This window comes from Condylura cristata, unplaced genomic scaffold (assembly GCF_000260355.1).
Source record: "Condylura cristata isolate star-nosed mole 26May11 unplaced genomic scaffold, ConCri1.0 scaffold00009, whole genome shotgun sequence".
NCBI classification, from domain to species: domain Eukaryota; kingdom Metazoa; phylum Chordata; class Mammalia; order Eulipotyphla; family Talpidae; genus Condylura; species Condylura cristata.
Window position 1 is genome coordinate 7,051,099 of NW_004567110.1, and position 20,165 is coordinate 7,071,263.

Genomic DNA, 20,165 nt, shown 5'->3' on the forward strand with positions numbered 1-20,165 from the left:
TCTAGAGAAGTTAATGACTTGTAAATTGCTCTCCAACGTAGAGCTAGAAATAGAATGCAAGGAGGATTCCTGAGCCCTGCACAGCTTTGCGATGGCAAGCTCAGCCTCAAAGTAGAGCCCAGAAATATGCTTCCCAGCCAGATTTCCTTCATACTCCCGGACAGCCTCTCTGCTGTAAGAACCTTCCGATGGTGCTGCCTGCATGGGAAGTCGCGTGTGGGTGTCAGGCTGGATCTTCTGCTCAGTCCCCTGGATGACTCTTGTCACCTTTTCTCCCTCCCCCCATCCAGGTAATTTTCTGATGTGACGGCTGAGACATGAGATCTTCAGCCTCCAGGCTCTCCAGTTTTTCGTCGAGAGATTCACTATGGAATCGGTGAGTGTTCTTAGCCGAGCCCATCCACAGAACCCAGAGTGGAAAAGTGGAAGGGGTTTTTTTTTGGGGGGGGTTGTTGAAATACAAAAATTGATCAAACTGAAGCCCTTGAGCCTGCTGGAAACACCAGTGGTGCAAGTGCGTGTGGAGAGCGGATCTCTGGCTTTCGTCAGTCTGTAGACTTTTCTCTTAAAAAAAAAAAATTATTTATGCGTAGAGGAACTGAGGTATGGGCCAGAAGTGTGGGGGGTGAGAGGATTCCCCACAGACAGAGTGGGGAGCAGGACAGGCAGAAGGACAAAGTACACTGCCGAGGGGAGCAGCAGGTGGGTCAGGAGAGATCTGTGGGCCATGTGGGTCACTCCTTGGACGGGAATCGAACTTGTGCTGAAGAAGCTATGGCTAGCTTCGGAGTTCTGTGCTGTAATCCGCTGCACCACCAGGGAGGGCCTGAACTGTAGACTTTCCATAAGTGCTTTTCTCTTCTGCTTTAAACTTTTCAATCACATTATTTCTATCCTTTATCCCGAAGCGAAGGTTGGGCAGGCGAGGGGAGCAAGGGGTGAAGTGTAACGGGTAGGAATGGCAACATTCCGCTTACAGGCAAAGAGCTTGCCCAGCTGGCCCTGGGTCAACTTCTAGTTGCCGGCTTTCCTCCTCGATGCCATGCTGCCATGAGGTCAAGATCCAGATGCCACATTTGGGCCTGCGAATTCTGAGGCCTGTTGGGAGCCTCAATGGGTGGAAGTTTGTGCCAGAGGATGATAAAAGATTTCACTGGCCAGCAAGAACCCCAAGAATTGGACAGAAAACACCCGGTCAGGAATTCAGGGCGACTAGACACAGGGTGAGCTGCTGTGCCAGGTGTTTGTATGCTTGGTGTGCAGGAGTGCTCTAGGGAGCTGGAGGGTGTGGAATCTGGCGCTGCCACCACTGCTGTGTGACCTAAGGCAAATCGCTCACCATCTCTGTTTCTTCTGTTTTCTTACCTGTGAAAGAGGTAATGATGTTTGGTGCGGGTTAGAAAAAAACACAGTAAAATTAAATGTCTGATGTTAAGTAGACACATAGAACATTGTAATTATTCCAAATTAAAGGATGAAAAGAATTTTTAGGTATGATTAAATAAACAAAGTTGTTCTCAGTGGATGGGGGGTCACTTACTTCGTTCTGTATTTTAAGTCAAGAGTTCAACACAAAGATAACATTCGTTCTGCAGATGTCTTTTCACGTTCATTATAAGTGCAAGTCTCCGTGCATTATTTAGCTTTTGACATAAAATGAATGACATAAAATCTGGAAAGGACGGCCCTCCCTGGTGGCACAGCGGGTTAAAGCACTGCACAAAGAAGCTTAAGCCGCTTCCGCATGAGTACGATTCCCGCCTGCCCCCGGAGGAGACCACATGGCGTGGCAGACCTCTCCTGACCCGCCCGCTGCTCCCCTCAGCAGTGTACTTCGTCGATCTGCCTGTTCTGCACCCCACTCTGTCTCTTGTGAAGCCTCTCGCCACCCCTGAGCCTCTGGCCTGTACCCCAGTTCTGTATGAATAAATAAATAAATCTTTAAAAAAAAAATCTGGAAAGGACACTGGCTTTACGGAGGTAGAACTTTCCCTTACCTGAAAGTTCAGACTCACAAGTGGTGGCAGGGCTGTTCCAGCTTGGTGACGCCAGGCTTCCCTCTTCCTTCTCTGCCACGGGTTTCCCAAGGTTTCCTCATGGTTTGCTCCCGCTGCTTGTGCGCCAGCCATCACATCTACTCACAGGAGAAGGCGCGGGAAGAGGAAAGGCAGACCCCTCTCTGTAATGATGCGCCCTGGGTATCGCTCCTGCTGCTACTGTTTATATTCAGTTGGCCAGAATTTAGTTCTCTTACACTTAGCAGCAAGAAAGGCTGGGAAATGTAATCTATTCTGCAGGACATATGCTTCCCCAAACTGAGAATTGTTACTAGAGAAGAGAACAGATATTGGGGAGCAAGTCTTTCTTTGCCATGCTAATAGGCGTTGAAAGGCTGTTACTAAGAGCCGGGCCCTGCAGCCGGGCTGCGGGTGGCTGAGTGCTAGATGCCGGGTGCATGACTCCACAGCACGGGACCCTGCGGACGCTACTGAACCCTCTGCCTCGGCGCCGTCATCTGTGAATCCTCTCTTAAACGTCCTTTGAGCATTCTGTTGAGCCTTAGCTAAATGGAGGTAAATTGCTGGGTCACAGTAAGTGCTGTATCGGCGTTAGCTGTTCCGGTTGCTGCTGCTCCTCTTACGGTAGCTACGAGTTGTGCTGTGATGACGGTGACTTACATTGTCATCATTACTCCTTGACCTCTGCTCCTGCACCTGTGACGGCGACAGCCGCTGCTTCTGCTGTTCCTGCGGCTATTTGTTTCGTCAGGCCTAGGGCTACTTCTACTGCTCAACCCATGATCACTTTACTTTGCTACTACTGCTGTGCTGTTATTGTACAGCTACAGCTTTTGCTGTCCCAAGTCCCTTTGCAGGGATGGGTAACTCGTCAGCCATCATGCAGCCGGCAGGAGGGTGTTTGTTTAGTCTGACTGGGGGATCACTGACTGGGCGGGAGCATGAGGTGGGCTTCTGCGCTGATCTGGGTGCTGGGCGCGAGGGCACAGAAGCTTGAATGGTCCAGGTATAACGCAGACAGTCGGGAAGCACCCTGTGAGCCAGCGGTGGACAGCGTGGGTGACCGCGACACCTGCCCGACCCTGGAGGTCTCACTGTCTTGCAGTCACATAAGGCCCGACACCTTTTGTTTTTCTTTATTTGTTTGATGGCACAGTCATATGATTACCAAACGAGAAGTATTACTCACCTGCCAGAATCAGCCTGGGGCACAGGTGTGGGCAGCAGACACAACGGGTCCTTGCGCTTTGCATCCAGAGGAAGAGGAGGAGGTAAATAGCAGCACAGACAGGCTGATGACCAGCTGGACAGGCTCTGTGCAGGACACCGGGGGGCCCAGGAGCCGAGTGGGGCTAACCCCCCAAGGGACTGCAGGCCCACGCCTCCAGGACTCCTCGCTGGGAGCAGGGGTGCTGCCCTGAGCGTGTGAGCTGACCACGTAAGCTGTCCCCAGACAGAAAGTGGCGCCCTCTGTCCCCAGCACTAGGAAGGGGTCACTCTTCCCTGTCTTGTCAGACTGCTGCTGGCTCACACCTGGCAGAAGGGGAGCAGGGACCTTGCACCTCTCTCAAGACCCGAGTGCCGGCTCCTTTGCTTACGTTGGTTATCAAGACGACGCATGAGTGAATAGCACCGCAGCCAGCAACACAGCCGTCATCCCTCGAGCTCAAGTCCAGGGGAATAAGAGCAAGCTGTTTCTTTTGTTCGTCCCAACACCACCCGCACAACAGCAGGGGACAGAAGTGGAAATCGGTTGGCCTTACTTTTGGGTTTTTTTTCCACATGCGGTAATGAACTGACCTCAGCTTGAGCTCTCCCTAAACCAAGCCTGGAGGTCAAGGCGCTTCCTGCCGCGTAGCGCAGCTGTGGGTGCACAGTGAGTTCCTGAGCCCTGCAGAGGCTCCTCTGTGGCCGCGGGGCAGGGCCAGGAATGAAGGTCGCGCATGGACAGGAAACGTGGCCTGAGAGCCGGACTCCGACGCGCTGACCTCTCAACTAAAGCTGCATTTCTGACATTGTTGGCAGGGTGGGGAAGCCTTGTGATTTCTGGATGTAAAAGAAAAATAAACGCTTTTCCAAAAAACAAGATTCAAGTTCCACTGTGAGAACCCTACAGGCAGCTGAAAAGTCAGCTGGTTGTTTCAGGACATCCGCCCCTCGCAACCAGTGGGATGCCCCCAGATTCTTCCTAGATTGAGAACTGGGGGCCTGTGAGCCCAGTCTTACTCCTTCCCGCCTTCTAAATTTAGTAAGCAGTTACTGCGTGCCATGGCGGACGCTTAATCCGAGGAAACGTAAATAAGGCTCCCTGCAAAGCCTTCCCACGTTTGTCTGCATTCGTTTGAAGAAGTTGATGCACTGTAGGAACATCTCTTGAGTCCCTAATTTGCTCTGGTCTCTTCGAGATAAAAGACCTAGTTCCTCCTCCTACTGAGTTTACACTTAATTCTGCCACTTGTTCACTCAACAAATACTCTCTCGACACCTCCTACGGGCGAGGATGACACCACCTGCTGAGGTACAAAGGGGAACAAAACGTGGCTTCTGTCCAGGCAGGGCTGGGAGAGCAGACAGAATCATGTGAGTCTGCTGAGGGCTGCCGCAGCCAGGGCCCCAAGCTTGGTGGCTTATACAGCAGGGGTGTGTCGTCTCACTATTCTGCAGACCAGAATGCTGAGATCACATTGTGGGGAGTGCCATGCCCTCCCTGAACCCCAAGGGGGAGACTCCTGCCCTGCCTCTTCCCAGCTTCTGGGTCTGTGGCAGCCTCCAGTCTTTGCCTTTGCTGTCACTGGCCTTTCCCGGCGTTTCCTTCTGCTCTTGTGAGGTTACCAGCCTGGGGTATAGAGCCCACTTCTCTCTGACATGACCTCATCTGAACCCACATATTAATGGCATCCGCAAAGATCCTATTCCAAATAAAATCACCTTCCTGGGGAGCCGGGGAGCAGGGGACACAATTCAGCCTGTGACAAATGTACATCGTGACGTAAAGCACCTGCTTCAGCACTGGTGCCTGGTGGGTCCTGAGAGTCTCTGCCTTCCCCACCTCCCCACTTCTCTCCTCGTCTAAAGGCAGGATCTCTGTGTTACCCTGAGTGAGTCTGGATTTTTTGCGAGGCAGGTGAGTCATTGTACATATGCTTGGCAGGGAGACACTCATGTGGGCAGTGTCCCTGGGGGTGGGCAGTGCACTTTCCTGCCACCCTCCTTGGTTTTACTTCATGGGGCCACTGAGGGGGGTCACGGGGAACATCTGTGTGACCGGAGGGTCTGGCTTGGCACTTGGAACCAAGGGGCCTGGCCTGGCTCTGTTGCTGCTGGTTGTGGAGCCTGAGTTTTTCTTGGCCTTTTTCAGCTTCAGGTGTCTCCTCTGGGCCTCTCCCCCAGGACCCCTTGGGGATCAGGTGGGGTCACATCTATAAAGCACAAGCGGGAGAATGACCCGTAGAAGGTGTTGGTGCAGGCATGTGGTCTATGTCGGCATCCATCACCTCCCAAAGGGGCTTGCTCTGTAGCTGCAAAATGATAACAAATTAGTGGAAAACAGTGTCACCATTGAAGAGGAGGTTATTTTTAAAAAAGATTTATTTATGCATATGAAAAAGGTTTATTTATGCATATGGGGTGCAGGCCAGTGGCACGGTCGGTAAAAGGATTCACCAGAGACAGAGTGGGGAGCAGAACAGGCAGAGTGATTGGAATATACTGCTGATGGGAGCAGCGGGGAGACAGGAGAGGGCTGCCGCACCATGTGGGTCAGCTCCCTGGCCGGGGATCTAGCTCAGGCTGCAGTGGCTGCAGGTAGCTTCATGCTGCAGTGGCTTCCATGGCTTCAGAGTGCTGCGCTTTAACCCGTTGTGCTACCAGGGAGGGCCGACAGAGATTATAGTCGGGTTTTGTTTAAAATTCTGAGAATGCTGATGATACAGATGTCACAGAAAAACAAGAAGTCTCACTTTTGAGGAAGTGACTCAGTGACCCTGTGCCTCTGCTGCCTCATCTGTCGAATGGAGACAAGGACAGGATGGAGGCTTAAGAATGAGGTGGATAATGCAGTAGACCAAGTGGCAGGATCCGTTGCTGGGACGCAGCAGGTGCTTACTAACCACCACTGCTGGTGCTGTCATCGGATGGTCTGAGTCATGCGGAAGATAGTTGGGGAAAATGAATAGAACAAGTAATAATGAACTCTGTCCCCCTTCCCGCCCGTTTATTCAAAGGGCCTTCACGCAGTCTGCCTCTCGCAAAAGGTCAGCCTCCACTGTGTGCCACCCTGTTCCATCTGCGCCCAGAGGTGCAGTCCAGGCCAGGAGCGGGATCAGACACCTCGGTGGGCTTTAACATGCTCATTTATAGACGTGGGGGCTTCCAGGCACCCGCCATCTTGTTTTCGTTCCTTGTAGTATTTCTCCCGTACCCTGTATATATTTAAAGCCTCCTTTAAACTTACGAGCACACCTAAGGGTAGTTAGTGTCTTTCTTTGGGTAGTTCATGTTCTTTTTTTGCAATGTGTTGGAAGGATCCCACTTCATTTTTTATTGCTTCATTTCTTATGGAAGTAACACTGGTGTAGAACATTAAGAGCGCTTCGGTGCACATGGATCCGAGAACGCGTCCTAGCCCTCAGCACGCACACCAGAGTGGCTGTGGTTGTGATTGTCAGGATTGAAGTCGGGCACAGCCACTTCCGTCAGGATGCTTGCAAGCCAGACAAGAAGGTAGTGCCAGTAGCCAAGAGCAAACATAGTTTACGTGCTGTTGCTGGGGCCCTCCTGAGACCTCACATATGTAAGGACATAGGGAGTGAGAGGTGCAGGATAGATGGCACGAGGCACGATTTTTGTGCCGTAGCCTCTGCGGCTACCACCTGTGGCCTTGTTTGTGTCAACACAGTAGGCGCTTGGGTGTGTGGGCGCGCTGCACGCGTGCATGAGTTGTACACCCGAGCCTAAAGTCCCGGATATAAGGGCGGCGTCCCTGGGCCCGAGATGGTGCGCAGGGGGTGAGCCGCGTGTCTGTGGAAGAGGTGAGGCCGCGAGGACGCCAGAGAGCCCAGAGAAGGGAAGGGTAAAGATTCGTGGGGGGCTGGCAGGCCGGTTCCCCCCCAGCCTCCCTGCCAGCCCTGCCCTGCCTGGGTCCTGATGCCAGCCTCCCTGGCCTGTGTGTCTGGTTCCCCAAGAGGGCATTAGAGCCCGGAGGGTCCACCCAGGGCTCCGGGATGCTCTATCTGTCTGCCCAAATCGATACTGAAGCTGCCGGCTTGCTGGCACTAGAAGTTTCAGAATTACTCTTCCTTCAGTTCTGCTTCCAGGAGGCTCTGGAGCCAGCTGCCACTTCCTTTTTTACCCTCCGGCTTTCCTGGCATCCGAACTGCTTGGCTGTCTTTTTGTATCTCTGGCCTCTTTCTGTCTCTCAGTAGACTACCCCTCACTCCAGCTACCCTCAAAATATTTGTGAAGACCGCCTGTGTGCCAACTCTTTCCGAAGTATCTCTCTGGGTGAACCTGTCCTGAGTTCCAAAGTGATGATCCCCATTAACAGGTCCACTGTTAATGGAGCACCTCACACTGAGCACGCTCAGAACAGAAGCCCCTCCACGCCTCCTTGAGCCAGGTTGCGGCCCTAACTCTGCACCCTGCTGGCTGCCAAGGTCAGTGGAATCCAGCCCCCCTCCAGGCCTGCACCCTAGCGTGGCCCCCCCCCCCCCCCAGCTGGCTCCTTGCTGTCTGCACACTCAGTGGGTGTCCTGCCTGCAGGGCCTTCTCGCTGCAGCTCCTGCCCCACCCCCACACAGCTTCACAGGGTGACTTGTCATGGACTTTCAGCCTCCACACTGTTTCCTGATCGCTCCTCACCCCCAGCCACTCCCTGTCCATTTTCTTCTGACGGCTCTTAACAGTCTGCAGTCATTTGCTTGGTTGGGTGTATCTGCTATGCCTACCACACCATGGGTTCCCAGGGGACAGCGGTGATAGGGGCTTATCCACAGTGTCACCCCGTGCTGGGGATACAGCTGGCACCTAACTCATGTTGACATTGAACTCAAGTCAGCGGCCCTGCTCAGGTGGGCAGCATACAGTACCGAGATCCTTGATGGGCCTTGGGCCCTGCATTTGCATTTCTCACGGTGGGGTCTTCCGAAATGCCTGGACCTGCAGGGATAATCTCCGAGAAAACAACAGCTTTGAATGCCCGGCCCATGTGGAAGATGACGGCCTTTTTGGTTAACGGTGGAAACTGAGCTAAGAATGCATTTTCTAGATTTGAGTAGACAACCGTTTGCTCTCCAGAAATAAAAATAAAAAGAACGAGATGTTGACCACTTTGCATGGATCGCTACTCAGCGTAGTAAACAGCTCCTGAAAGGGGTGCTCTAATAATGGGGGTTCTCTGCACACAGCCAGCCAGCGCCCAGGTTTCGCTGAGAGTTGATGACCTTCCAGCAGTGACTTGGCTTCCAGTGAGACGCATTTGCCAGGGCCAGCGAGTAGAACCCTCTTCCACTGAGTCACAAGACTGCAGATGGAGCTTCACGATGTGACTGCAGACAGGTCAGGGAGTGACCGCTGCCTTATCGTTGGCGGCCAGATTATTGCCCGTTTATACCGGCGCCACAGACTCTGGTGAAGGTGAGCCTGCTGCTTCAGGGTGAAGTACAGTTGTCAGGAGTTTTCTGAAAGAGCAAGTTTGCTAAAAGGGGAGACAGGAAATGGAGTTCTCACCGGTAAATGAGCAGTGGCGCGTGCCCATCGTATCGGGCTGTATGTGGGTCAGTGTTGGGCAGGGGGCCCCATTCTCGGCCCGGGTCAGGCGTGTGGGGGCCCTGTGCGAGGGTCTGTGGCAGGCTTGGCGGCTCAGGCTCTGTCCGGGTTCCTGTGTGCCCGCCACCCTCCTAGCATCGGGTGTGAGATGGGACAGGCCGGACTCTGCACTGTGCACTGGCCCCGAGGGAATGTGACCATTGTATGTGCCGGCACAGTTTTCGTTCTGGGGATGGAATCCCGCGTCAGATTAGCTTCAGCAGTGAAGGGACTGACTTGCTCCTGTAAGCGAGATGTCCAGGGGTAAAGCCTGACCCAGGAATGTCTGGATCCGGTCTTTCTCTCCGCAGCACTGGGTCTTCCTGGACCCCTCACCTCTTATCTGTGCCTTTCCCCACACTGCCTTTATTATTATGTTCACCATGTTGTGGCTTCTAGAAGCACCTTCTACAGCTGCCACTGAACAACCCCAAAGATAGTTTTCTTTCCAGAAATTCCAGCAAAATCTCCATGTTAAATCCCATTGGAGGCCCTCCCTGGTGGCACAGCGGGTTAAAGCCCAGCACTAAGAAGCTAAAGCCACTTCTGCATGAGTTGGATCCCCGCCTGCCCCGGAGGTGACCACATGGCGTGGCAGACCTCTCCTGACCCTCCCGCTGCTCCCCTCAGCAGTGTACTTCGTCGACCTGCCTGTTCTGCTCCCCACTTTGTCTCTGGTGAATCCTCTCACCGCCCCCGCACCTCTGGCCTGTACCCCAGTTCTGTGTGCACAAATAAATAAACCTTAAAAAAAAAATACCCCATTGGTCCAACCAGGGACAGGTGTTGGTCACAGTCACTGTGAACTAGGCAATGGGCAGACCCATGAAGGGCTGGAGGGCGGGCCAGAGATGAGCCCATGAGAACCTAAGAAGTGATGGTGCAGAGTGGGGCTTTCCAGAGGGAACTCACTGTCCGGCTCCCACTGGCAGGGTACTGGATGCTGGGAAGGCAAAACCCGGGTGCCCGCCCCACCAGCACAGTAGGGAGGCCCAGCAGTCCAACTTTAGACCCTCTTCCTTCATCTCTGTTCTGCTCTTGCTGTTTTAAATGAAGCTCCGCACACCTCCATCATCAGCAAGGCCTTGCCTGCCTCTGGGATTGTCCGGGCCACGCCTGTGTGAGGTCAGAGCTGGCCTCAGGCCTCTTCTCAGCTCAGCTCCTTTCGTCTGTTCATCTGACCTCCAGCTTGGGCCTTTGCCTTCGGCCTCCTCTGATCCCCGGGTCTGGGTCTCTGCCCCCAGAACAGTCCTCAGATCCTGCAACCTTCCATGAGGGTAACCTCGCCTAGCAGGAAGTCTGGTGGTCTGGGAGGCAGGTGGCAGGGCCTGGGGACCAGAAGCTGGGGTAGGTGGGGCAACAGCCAGCTTCAGGGGCAAGTGTGGGGTGCTGTGAGGTCCCTGCCCTGGACTGCTTGTCCTCAGGTGGGTGTCAGTCCTGCCCACACCCCAGCTCTGGACCCCAGCCATGGCTTGGCCACACCTGTATCTCTTGCTTCTCTCTGTATTCCATTCAGACTTGAGTTCTGTTGTTTCCTTAAAGAACTGTTCTCTGCACTCTCCACCTTCCCACATTCTCAGCCCCCTTTCCTTCATTGTCCAGTTCACACCTGTTCATTCAATCTCAGCTCAGCCTGCAGAACCCTCCCTTTTGCCTCCCTGCTCACTTCTCCACAGACCTGGTGCATCTCCCCAGGGTTGGGGGTGTCTGTCTGTCTGCCTTCTTTGAGTCATGACCAGCTTTGTCCTTCCCCCAAGATTATGGCTTCCAGGAGGGTGGGGAACACCTCCGTCTTGCTTACCACACTCCATAGCCTCTGGAAGAGTGCCTGCCTCGTGCTAAGTGCTGCTTCGTGTATGTTGAGTGGGTGAATGACCAGGCCACGGAGGCCCTTGAGAGATGTGACCTGTGAGATCCCTGTGAGAGTACCACTTGCCTAAGTTTCCCAGCTAGTAACAGGTGCCACCTTCTATGAAGTCCAAGATTTCTGACTCCCAGTGTTCCCTCTGAGTCCACCTTTCCCCCTCTGCTCAGCAGTGGGGCTCCCTGAACAGAAGGAGAGGGAGGCAATAACTACAACAAATGACGGCTTGTCTGCGACTCGCTCTACAAGTACTTAGCGACGCTAGCAGCTCTGATGTGGAACCTGAAGAGTCCTCACTGTGCTTCCTTCAAGTACATCTGCTCGGAAGAGAAAGCGGCTTGTGTTTATTTTAACCAGAGATGCCTTCCCTGCTGGTGACCCTGGGGCACTGCATTTCACCTGAGAGTGGCCGTCTGGCTTGAGTTGTTTTCTTCAGTGCCAAAGCTGCTGCAGGGGACCAGGAGGCAGTGAGCTGGGCTCACCTAGCACGTCACGAGCACATGCACAAGAGCATTCATGGGTGCCATGTCTTTTTTTTCTAGCACTGCGACAGACCCAGGGCTGCATTCCAGTTCCCTGACACCAACCCGGTGTCCAATAACTCCGGTCGGTCTGAAACTCACTACCCACAGTGGCACTGCTAGGCTTACGGTCACTCTCCGAGTCTGCCTCTCTAGTGTCACAACCCGGAGCGGTGGGTTGGCGGGTTCCATCGAGCCAGCTGGGGGAAGCACTTTACTCACCAGCTTATTACAATGGCTGTAACTTAGGAATCGCCAAGTGGAGGAGCCTGGGGGGGCTGGTGGGGGGGTGGTTCTAGCCCTCCCAGCATATTGCAGGGCTCACCCCCCCTGGCAAACCCCCTATCCCCAGAGTTTTAGGGTTTGTATAGCATTTGCACTGCAGAGGCAGGAGTGATCAAATTTCAGCCCTTGGTTGGCTGGACTCCATCTCCAGCCCCTCTGGAGATCTTTCTGGTGGACCTTCCTGGAGTTCCTCTCACCCCCAACCATGAGTCATCTCATTAACATGTAAGAGAAACTCTTATCTCTTGGGAGCTTCTGGGCAGGAATCAGGGACCCTGACCAAATACATTCTTTGATAACCCCACCATGTGCATAATACTGAGGTCAGAAGCTGGAACGAGCAAGCCCAGGAGGACTTTGGGACAGGGGCTCCCTGGACCTTGTGTGTTATACTGATGTGTGTACCAGAGGGAGGAGACGAGGCATGTCTGAAACAGCTGGTGTGCGTTCTAGCATCCGTGGGTGTGCAAAGCCCCCACTGCATTTCTTCTGGATGCCCTTTATCATGGCCTTGTTACTTCTCGTTGTTCCCAGTGCCTGCTCCTCCTGGCACTTCAGCCATTCAGCAGATGTATTTTGGGCACTTACATGTTGAGAGGACTATGCAGTTAACTGTCAGAAACCCAGCAAGACACTGGCCACTCTGATGAAGTGCCAAACGCCCAGCCCTGCACCCCGTTATTAACTCATCGATCCTCACGTCTGCCTGGGGAGTAGGCACTCATACTAACCCCATTTGCAGAGGTGGAAACTGAGGGTTAATGGATAGTAGAGGTGGAGCAGAACACGCAACTCAAGCCATCAGACTCCAGAGCTCTTGCATTTCCCTGGGAAACAATATTGCCTTTCGCTGTTCTGCATTCCACGGCCATTGTCTGTTTACTCTGCCTCCTGGATCCGTCCAGGTCCCAGCAGGAAGCAGATGGCACACTCAAAATAGGATAATTTGAGCAGACTTTAATAAAGAACTCACTTGAGAAGTGTGGGCGAGACGGGTAGGGAAACCTCAAGGGATGGTGGGTACTCCCGGGTCCTTTGAAGGTCTGAAGGCCTGGTCCAAAGCAGGGGAAGCCCCCCAGAAGTCTGAGCCAGAGAGGCAGCTTGCAGAGGCCCTCTGACAGCAGCTGAGAAGGTGGGCGGGAGCCTGGTAAGGAGGGGACTCCCCTTTCCTGCATATTCTTTCTCCAGTTGCCTTCTAGACACCACTGGCTAATGTGGAAGCCAGAGGGCCAGGCCGCCCCCAGAGGTGTTTGTCCAGACCAGGGTGCTGGGCGCAGAACAGGACCAGCCCTGCAACCTCTGGGCGCCCAGAGGCTTCTCCAGGGCTTGGCTCAGCCGTGTTCTTCACACATCTCTTGGGCAGTGTTATGCCTGAGTGTGCACGCGTTTGTCCACGTGTGGCTTAGTTGGTGTGTCTGTCCTTGTGTTTTTGAGGTTTGGGGTAGGGGCAAAGACGACTTAGCCCTTCAAGCCCGAGAGACATCTGATCCAGTGTCTCTCAGGAAACTCTTCACACCGCTTGTCCCAATAGAATTGAATGTGAAGGTGGAAAATGAGACCTTTTCTTTGAAATTTAAGGAGCAAGTAAATGCCACGCTGATCTCACACCACTGTGCACAGCACAATGACTGAGATAATTGGGCCTGTTCCGTCAACCTTTGCCTGAATTCCCGAGATAAGGGGAGTCACCGGGCACTGGCCCCCCTCGCAGATAACTGGGCTGTGCAGCCAGGCCTGCAGGAGTGGCTGGCCCAGCCTCCAGGCCCCTGGCCAGGCCTCCCTCCTGCTGAAGGGTTCTCTTGGAGATTCCCCATTGTGTCACCTGAACACGGGCCAGAGAGAGAAACACCCAAGGCTGTAGGATGTGATTTGCTGGGTTCACAGGAGGGGCTCACAGGAAGTGTTCCAGGGCACCCCAATGTGAATGGGGTTGCCTGTCTGTGGGTCTTCACCCACGTGCTTAAGATTCAGTCGTATTAAGGACACACACGAAAAGGTTCAGGAATGGATTTATGAACAAGGAGAAAGGTAAAGGAACAACCCAGGGAGGAAAGGAGAGAAATATAAGTTAGCTAGGATGTCCTGCCAGTTCTGCTGACTTGGATGCCACCGGCCGCTGAAAACCGATGGAGAGCCAAACGACCAGCCATGAACTACCAGGCCACGAGACCCCCGGAGCCCACATGTCTGGTTTTATCCCAACCTGGCTGCTCAGCTCCGCCCTCACGTCCCAGCTGCTTCTCCTTGGTATTGGTGGGATTAGTAGTTCCAGTGTCTGGAGTGGGGTGGCGTCCATGAGACCTGTACCTCTCACAGAAGGACCTTGATGTCTAGTGAATTACATCTCCCTGAGGTGAGGGTGTGGGATATGACCGTCTCTGAAGAGGCAGGGCTGGGGGACAATTGTGAGATGGAGTAGGAATTCTTTTTCCTTCCTGTCTTCCCCATTTGTTTCTCAGGTTTGTCTACAAGTAAAGCTGTCGACAGCTGACACTGAAAAATAGTACTGTCTCTGGCATCACACAAACCTAGTTGTGAAGACATGGGCCAGGATTTTACCCGTCTGTGCCTCTGTTTGCTGCTCTTGAATTGGGGTCGTCCTATTTCACTGGGAGGTTGTGTAAGAATTCATGAAGCCTAAGAGGAGTAATGGGTCTTCCCTTCCCCCCCAGTTTTTGCTGGCTCCTTCCATCTGCTTACTGTTGGCATTGCACCTTCAGAGTCGCCTCCAGGGAAGCTGAGGGAAGAGACCCCATTTCTTTTTCAGAGCATTGCGTTTCCTCTTCCTCCTCTGTGGCCCATTCCCACTGTAGGCAGAATGGGCTGGGGCCTCTCTACCCCACCAGATCTCCAGCCACTCCTCCCCCTCCCTCCCCCGCCCTCCTTTGTTACCCACAGGAAGTTAACCCTGGAGGATGCCTTATGGCCTGAGGTCCCTGTTAGAATCCAAGGGTTTAGAGCCCCAGGGCTAAGCATATTAGAGGTTTCCATACCCCACCCCTGGTCTTGGCCTTCATCCTTTGGGCCTGGGGCTGTCTGTCTCTGGGAGCAGCAAAACAGGGAGAGGGTGAGTAGAGACACAGGTCAGAGAGGTAAGACCACTGCTCATGGGTTCTGAGAGGCTGAGACGTGCAAGCTGACCAAGCTGACCGCTCACGGGCAGACCCTTGAGGTCATTCTTTATAGTGGAGGCCGCTGCACATTTTGCCTTGAAGGAAGTCCCTGACGCCTGCTGAAGGGGACTCGGAATAGTTCTGCCACTATCCTTAAGGGATAAATTAGTGTAACTCTGATGTATCTTTGTAGGAAAAGAAGCCAGAGATGCATTTGGCTTTTGACAGGGCTGGAGGATCGGCCCCTCTGCAGGAAGCTGGGCACCCATGAACCAGGTGGGGATTTGAACTGGGGTCACTGACTTCACTGTCTGCTGCAGGAACCCTGTGGCAAGGAAGCCAGTTCGCTGAGTGGGACAAAAGCTGAAACTTATTAAAATCAATAGGTTTATAAGCTGCTTAAAAAGCAATTATGCTGAAATAATATGGCCATCATCCACCACAGACTTTCCCTAATGGAATGCCTTTTCGAGACATTTTTGAGGTTTGAGCCCTACTGGAGAGGAGACTGCAATCTGTGCGGACTTGGTTCCAAACTGCAGTCTCAGAATTGGTTACAAATGAGTGGGGGTTTAAGCAGTGGGGGTTTAAGCAAGGACATAAGCTACTACCCAACTCAAACCCATCCCCGTCCATGGGGAACCAGTATCTCTTTCTGTCTAAGGCCTTCCACTGTGGAGTGCGTGAGAGATGAACTTGGAATCAGCAGACTGGATCCCACTGCAGGTGCAGTGCAGGCACCCACTAGCTCCTGGTGGTGGTCGATTTCTTAATGTCCCTACAAATCCTGCTCTCTGTATAGAGTGGTGCTGAGTTGAAATGAGAAATATTTGAAGATCCTTCTCTGCTACATGATAAGTGCACACATATACATGTCCTTTCTAAAGACTAGGATCGTTTTGTTTCTTCCCAGTTAAGGTGGGTTGAGATCAGCCTGTCTGTGTGAACACACCTGTATTGCAGTCAGCCTGGACAAACACACGGAAACTCAAAGGATCGGGCTGGCAACTGGTTTCTGAACATGAACTATAACCCTGTGGTCCCTAGGAAAAGGGGAAGTTTCAGGTGTCCTGCCCCACCCAGAAGGAGGGTGGAGCTAAGGAGAAAAAAAAGGGAGAAGAGAAGGAATCTGAGAAGAAGGAAACAGGATGGAGAGGGAGAAGGAGACCTGAGGAAGCCACATGGAGCAGTGAGCATGTGATGAAGAAATTGCTTTTGATGTTGCTCTTTTCCTCCCAGACTTGCCTGGCCATTTCTGACCCTTTTCCATGGGTCCCGGCCAGAAGGTGCTTTAGTCTAGTGGCAGCTTTCAGGCCTTGCTTTAGACCAACCCCTGTTGGGTGGACTTTCGCCCACGAGGGGATGGGTGACTTCAGGTGTTTGATTTAGAAGTTATATTCTTTGTCTTCCATATTGTATACTCACTGTATTGAAGTTCCTTTTCATTATATGTTTTGTCTTGATGCGGCGGAGGGCAGAACCTATTTGGATCAGGCAGGTTTGGGGGTTTAGTAGTGCTCCTCTCCCTGCCCTGTAACAGAATCACTTTCTGGATAAATGAGTTGGCCTCTTTTTAGAGTAAAAGAGGACTTGGGTCAAATCGTGTGTGTGTGTCTGTCTGTCTATACTTCACCTTACTCCTTAGTGTGGGGCAGATTACATTATAAAACATACAGACACATACGAAGAGGTATATGCATAAAATGCTTACAACTCAGGAACGCAGAGAGACTGGAATATAAAGACCAGGAGTACAGCTGACCTTTGGGCCCTGGCACATCTCAGGATTTTAGAGTTATTATTTTGAAAATGCAGATTTCTTCCTAAGTTCCATTCTTCCTCATTTGACATTATAATATTAAATATGCAGTATCTCTGGGCATCGTTGCATGTGTCTTTTGGTGAATACATGCATGCATTTCTGTTGGGTGTATACCTGGCAGTGAAATTGTCAGCTGACATTATTTTGATTGTAATTGGATAAGAGTTATACAGAAAACAGTGACGATTCACACAGAGAAAATTTCAGTTCTTTGGATGGAATGACCATGATGGGGCACACATGCCTGCTTTTTAATGTCCATAGCAGCCTTTGAGGTTTCCTCCTTAGCCCCGCTCTAGAGCCGGGGAAGCACTGTGAAGCAGTTGGCCTTTGCCTGATGTCACACAACTCGCAGGCGTTCATGCTGGCCTGGACCTTGTCTCTGGGCCCCTTGTCTCTGGGCTCCCTGTGGCCCTTGCTGCTGCTCTGGAGAAATCTGCATTTTCTGCAAAACCCTGCATCCCCAAATACCTTTTTACTTTATCCTGTTTTTGCTGCTGGGATGGGAAGCCCTTTTGAGAAGACTTACATCTGGCCCGGAACACAGCTCGTGCCTTCATCCTCAAAGTTGGGCCATTGGAATGTCACTGGCTGCGGATGCTGGCATCAGCTGAGCAATGGTTTGCGCACAGGCAAACGCTCGTGCTTGTCAAGGTCTTTACTGTGGGGTGTGTGTCAGCAGACACCCTGTTTTTTTTTTTTGTTGGAGTCTTTTTTTTCCGTCGTAAGCCTTCCTCGCTACATATGAGCATACCTCTGCCTTTTAAGTTGCTGAAAGCCTGAAAAACCAGCTCATTGAACTTGTTAGAATTGAGTATAAAGTAAGCATGTTTCCTGTGATTAAAATACAGGAGTTTTGGTGTGTGGACTTTGAAGAAATGAATTTGGCTCTCTGGGATCTGTGTGTTTACTTCCTGGTTCGTGTGTTCTAGAAAAGGTGAAAGGGGTGTGTGTCTACACGCATACATATGCGTGCTTAAAAGTGGGAAAAGTAGGGTAAAATATTCCATCCAGGTGCTGGAGAAAGGATTGCAATGACTTGTGATCTGAATTCTCTCCTTTCTCACCAACACACATACATAAACATGATACCTATAATATAAAGTACAAAAATAAAACTAGAATATTTTATCTTCCTAAAAAACATTTAGGGTACTGACTCTGATTTCCCACAGTATGTGCAAAATCAGATATATTAAGCTAGAGCCGGAATGTCAGCACGCAAAATCCTTTCCCTTCAAACATTTCACCATCATTTATGTCACTGTGGCTTGTGCTTTTAAGAACCCTACTGAGAAAGAAGGACAGCCAAAGGAAACCCTTTTTTGACAGAACAATGCTGTATTTGCCTGCTGTTGGGTTATAAATAGTATGTTGACTCTTAAATATCACATCTGCCTTGTGTAAACAGACCAGCACACAACAAAACCGATCCTATTTCAGCTGCGGAAGTGCCACCATTTGTCTTTCTGACGGGGATAATTCTGAGATTTTAAATGATGGCACTGGGAAGATTGGGCAATATATGGAGTGGAAAGCAGGGACATCTTTGAACTTTATCATCTTCCTTCCTGTTTGGGATCTGTCCTGTCTCCTCTCTCTTAACCAAACTGTGCCGTGGTTGAGTAAAGAAATTTTCTACTTGAGAAATTCACTCTGTGGGAGCCTATTGGCTCCTCCTTGACCTTATTTTGAAGCAACAGCCGAGATGACATTTAAGTACTTCTAAAATGTAATACCTGGACTTGGCAATTGAGACCAGTGTTTTCAGTGATTCTGTAACTCCACAAAATAGGCCTTGGTGACTGTCTACAGAATAATTCAGTAGAATCCCTAAAGCTCTGAATGTACACTCTAAAGCATAGAGGTCTGGCAGGGGGAATGACTTTTGAAGGCACTTTGACCCTTCTGACATTAACTGTTCTGCTATGTTCTTAGTTGGTTCAGAATGTTTATGGGCATGGGTAAGTTAGAATTTTATTTCAAAGGCATATACATACAAATCCAAGTAACATTAGCAATGAAGGTGCTCCCCTCTCCCCCTCAGGCCAAAGAAGTTGAAGCTAGTCCAAAGACTGATAATGCCCTCCTGGTTACCAGCTGTATCTGTCTCTCATTGTGACATCCTTGGCATATTTCCTCATGGTCCTGAATGGCTGCTGGAGTGTCAGCCATCATATCCACATTCCAACAGGCTGGAAAATGAGGAAAAGGAGACAATAGGCTGCTTCTCAAGTCAAGTTTGTTTATTTGTTTTAAGGCATGTCCCCAAAAGTGCTGTGTAGTACTTTAGCATATAGGTCTCTGGCTAGACTTAGGCACACACACATATCAGCTGTTGCTGAGGCTGGAAGATGAATCTTAGCTGGCTACATTATTTTCTGGAGTCAAATTGGGACTCCATTACTGCGGAAAGGGAGACTAGAGAGAGAGGATGTCACCAGTAGGCCCCACCCCATCCAGCAAGGTACTATTTATACAAAGAATGTGGCATGTGGACTTTTGAAATCAGGCTTGTGTTTGAATCTTAGCTCTTGAAGTTCTAATTGAATCTGAGCCCCAGATTCCTACCCATTAAACACAAGGACTGAAAGCTATCTTGTAGTGTTATGAGGTTTAAACAAAATTAAAAATTGTTTTGGACATAGTGTATATGAAAATAGTGCCATGTAGGGGTCTCCCTCGTGGCCCGGGGGTTAAAGTGCTGCACCATAAAGCTGTCCACAGCCACTGAAGCACAGGTTCTATCCCCGGCCAGGGAGCTGACCCACATAGTGCAGCAGACTTTTCCTCTCTTGCCTGCTGCTCCCCTCAGCAGTGTATTTCTGTACATCCACCTGTTCTGCTCCCCATCTGTCTCTGGTGAATCCTCTCACTCCTGTGCCTCTGGCCTGTACTCCAATTTTTGAATGCATAATAAATCTCTTCAAAAAAATAAAAAAAAAATAGTGCCCTTTAGTTATTAATGAGTAAGTTGTGCTTTCTGACCTGTATCAGTGTAGTAATTATTTCTTTGATATATTCACATAATTCATACTCTGGTAAGGTTTTTAGTGTATCACAAAGTTGTGTAAGCAGCACCATCTTGATTCTGAGGCAGTAGTATCCCTCTCCCAAAGACACTGCCTGTATGTTGATGGTCTCTCTTTCTGCCTGCCCCTTGCCAGCCCCTTTCAACCTGGACTGCTTTCTGATAGGGATTTGCCTAGTTGGGATGTTTTATATGACTGGGATCATATGCAGCCTTTGTGTTTTTCATTTAGCATGATGTGCTTTAAAGTTTCATCTGTGCTGTAGCATGTATCGACTTTACTCCTTTTATATGACTGAATGATATTCCATGGGTAGGTCACATGCTGCTTGTTTATCCATGTATTTGTTAATGGATAACAAATAATGCATAATGATTGTTTATGCTATTTGACTATTAACGAATAATGCTGCTATGACATTGATCTACAAGTCTTTGTGCAGATGTATGTTTCCATTTCTCTTGGGTATATATGTGGGAATGGAATTACTGGGTCACATGGTGGTGCTTTTTGAGGAACGACCAGATTATTTCTAAAGCAGCTGCATGAGTTTCTCCACATCCTCCCCAACACTTGTTACTGCCCACCTTTTTTTTTTTTAATAGCTAACCTATTAGGTATGAAGTGGTTTTGATGTGCATTCCTCCAATAACTAATGAGATTGAGCATCTTTATGCTTAGTACCGATCTGTGCATCTTCTTTGGA

General features: G+C 50.8%; 1 protein-coding gene across 6 annotated transcripts in view; it reads left to right on the plus strand.

Annotated features, from left to right (window-relative positions):
• Nucleotides 1-274: 274 nt before the first annotated feature.
• Nucleotides 275-20,165, plus strand: part of ASAP1 (ArfGAP with SH3 domain, ankyrin repeat and PH domain 1) — a 235,925-nt gene continuing 216,034 nt past the window's right edge. For 4 of the 6 annotated variants that reach the window (XM_012722943.1, XM_012722947.1, XM_012722944.1 and 1 more), the window contains exon 1: nt 276-376. In XM_012722943.1, coding sequence (XP_012578397.1) covers nt 318-376 — 59 coding nt within the window. In that variant the 5' untranslated portion in view covers nt 276-317. Of the gene's footprint in view, nt 377-20,165 lie in introns of all 6 variants that reach the window. The other 2 variants (XM_012722945.1, XM_004679591.2) reach the window with 1 other exon arrangement.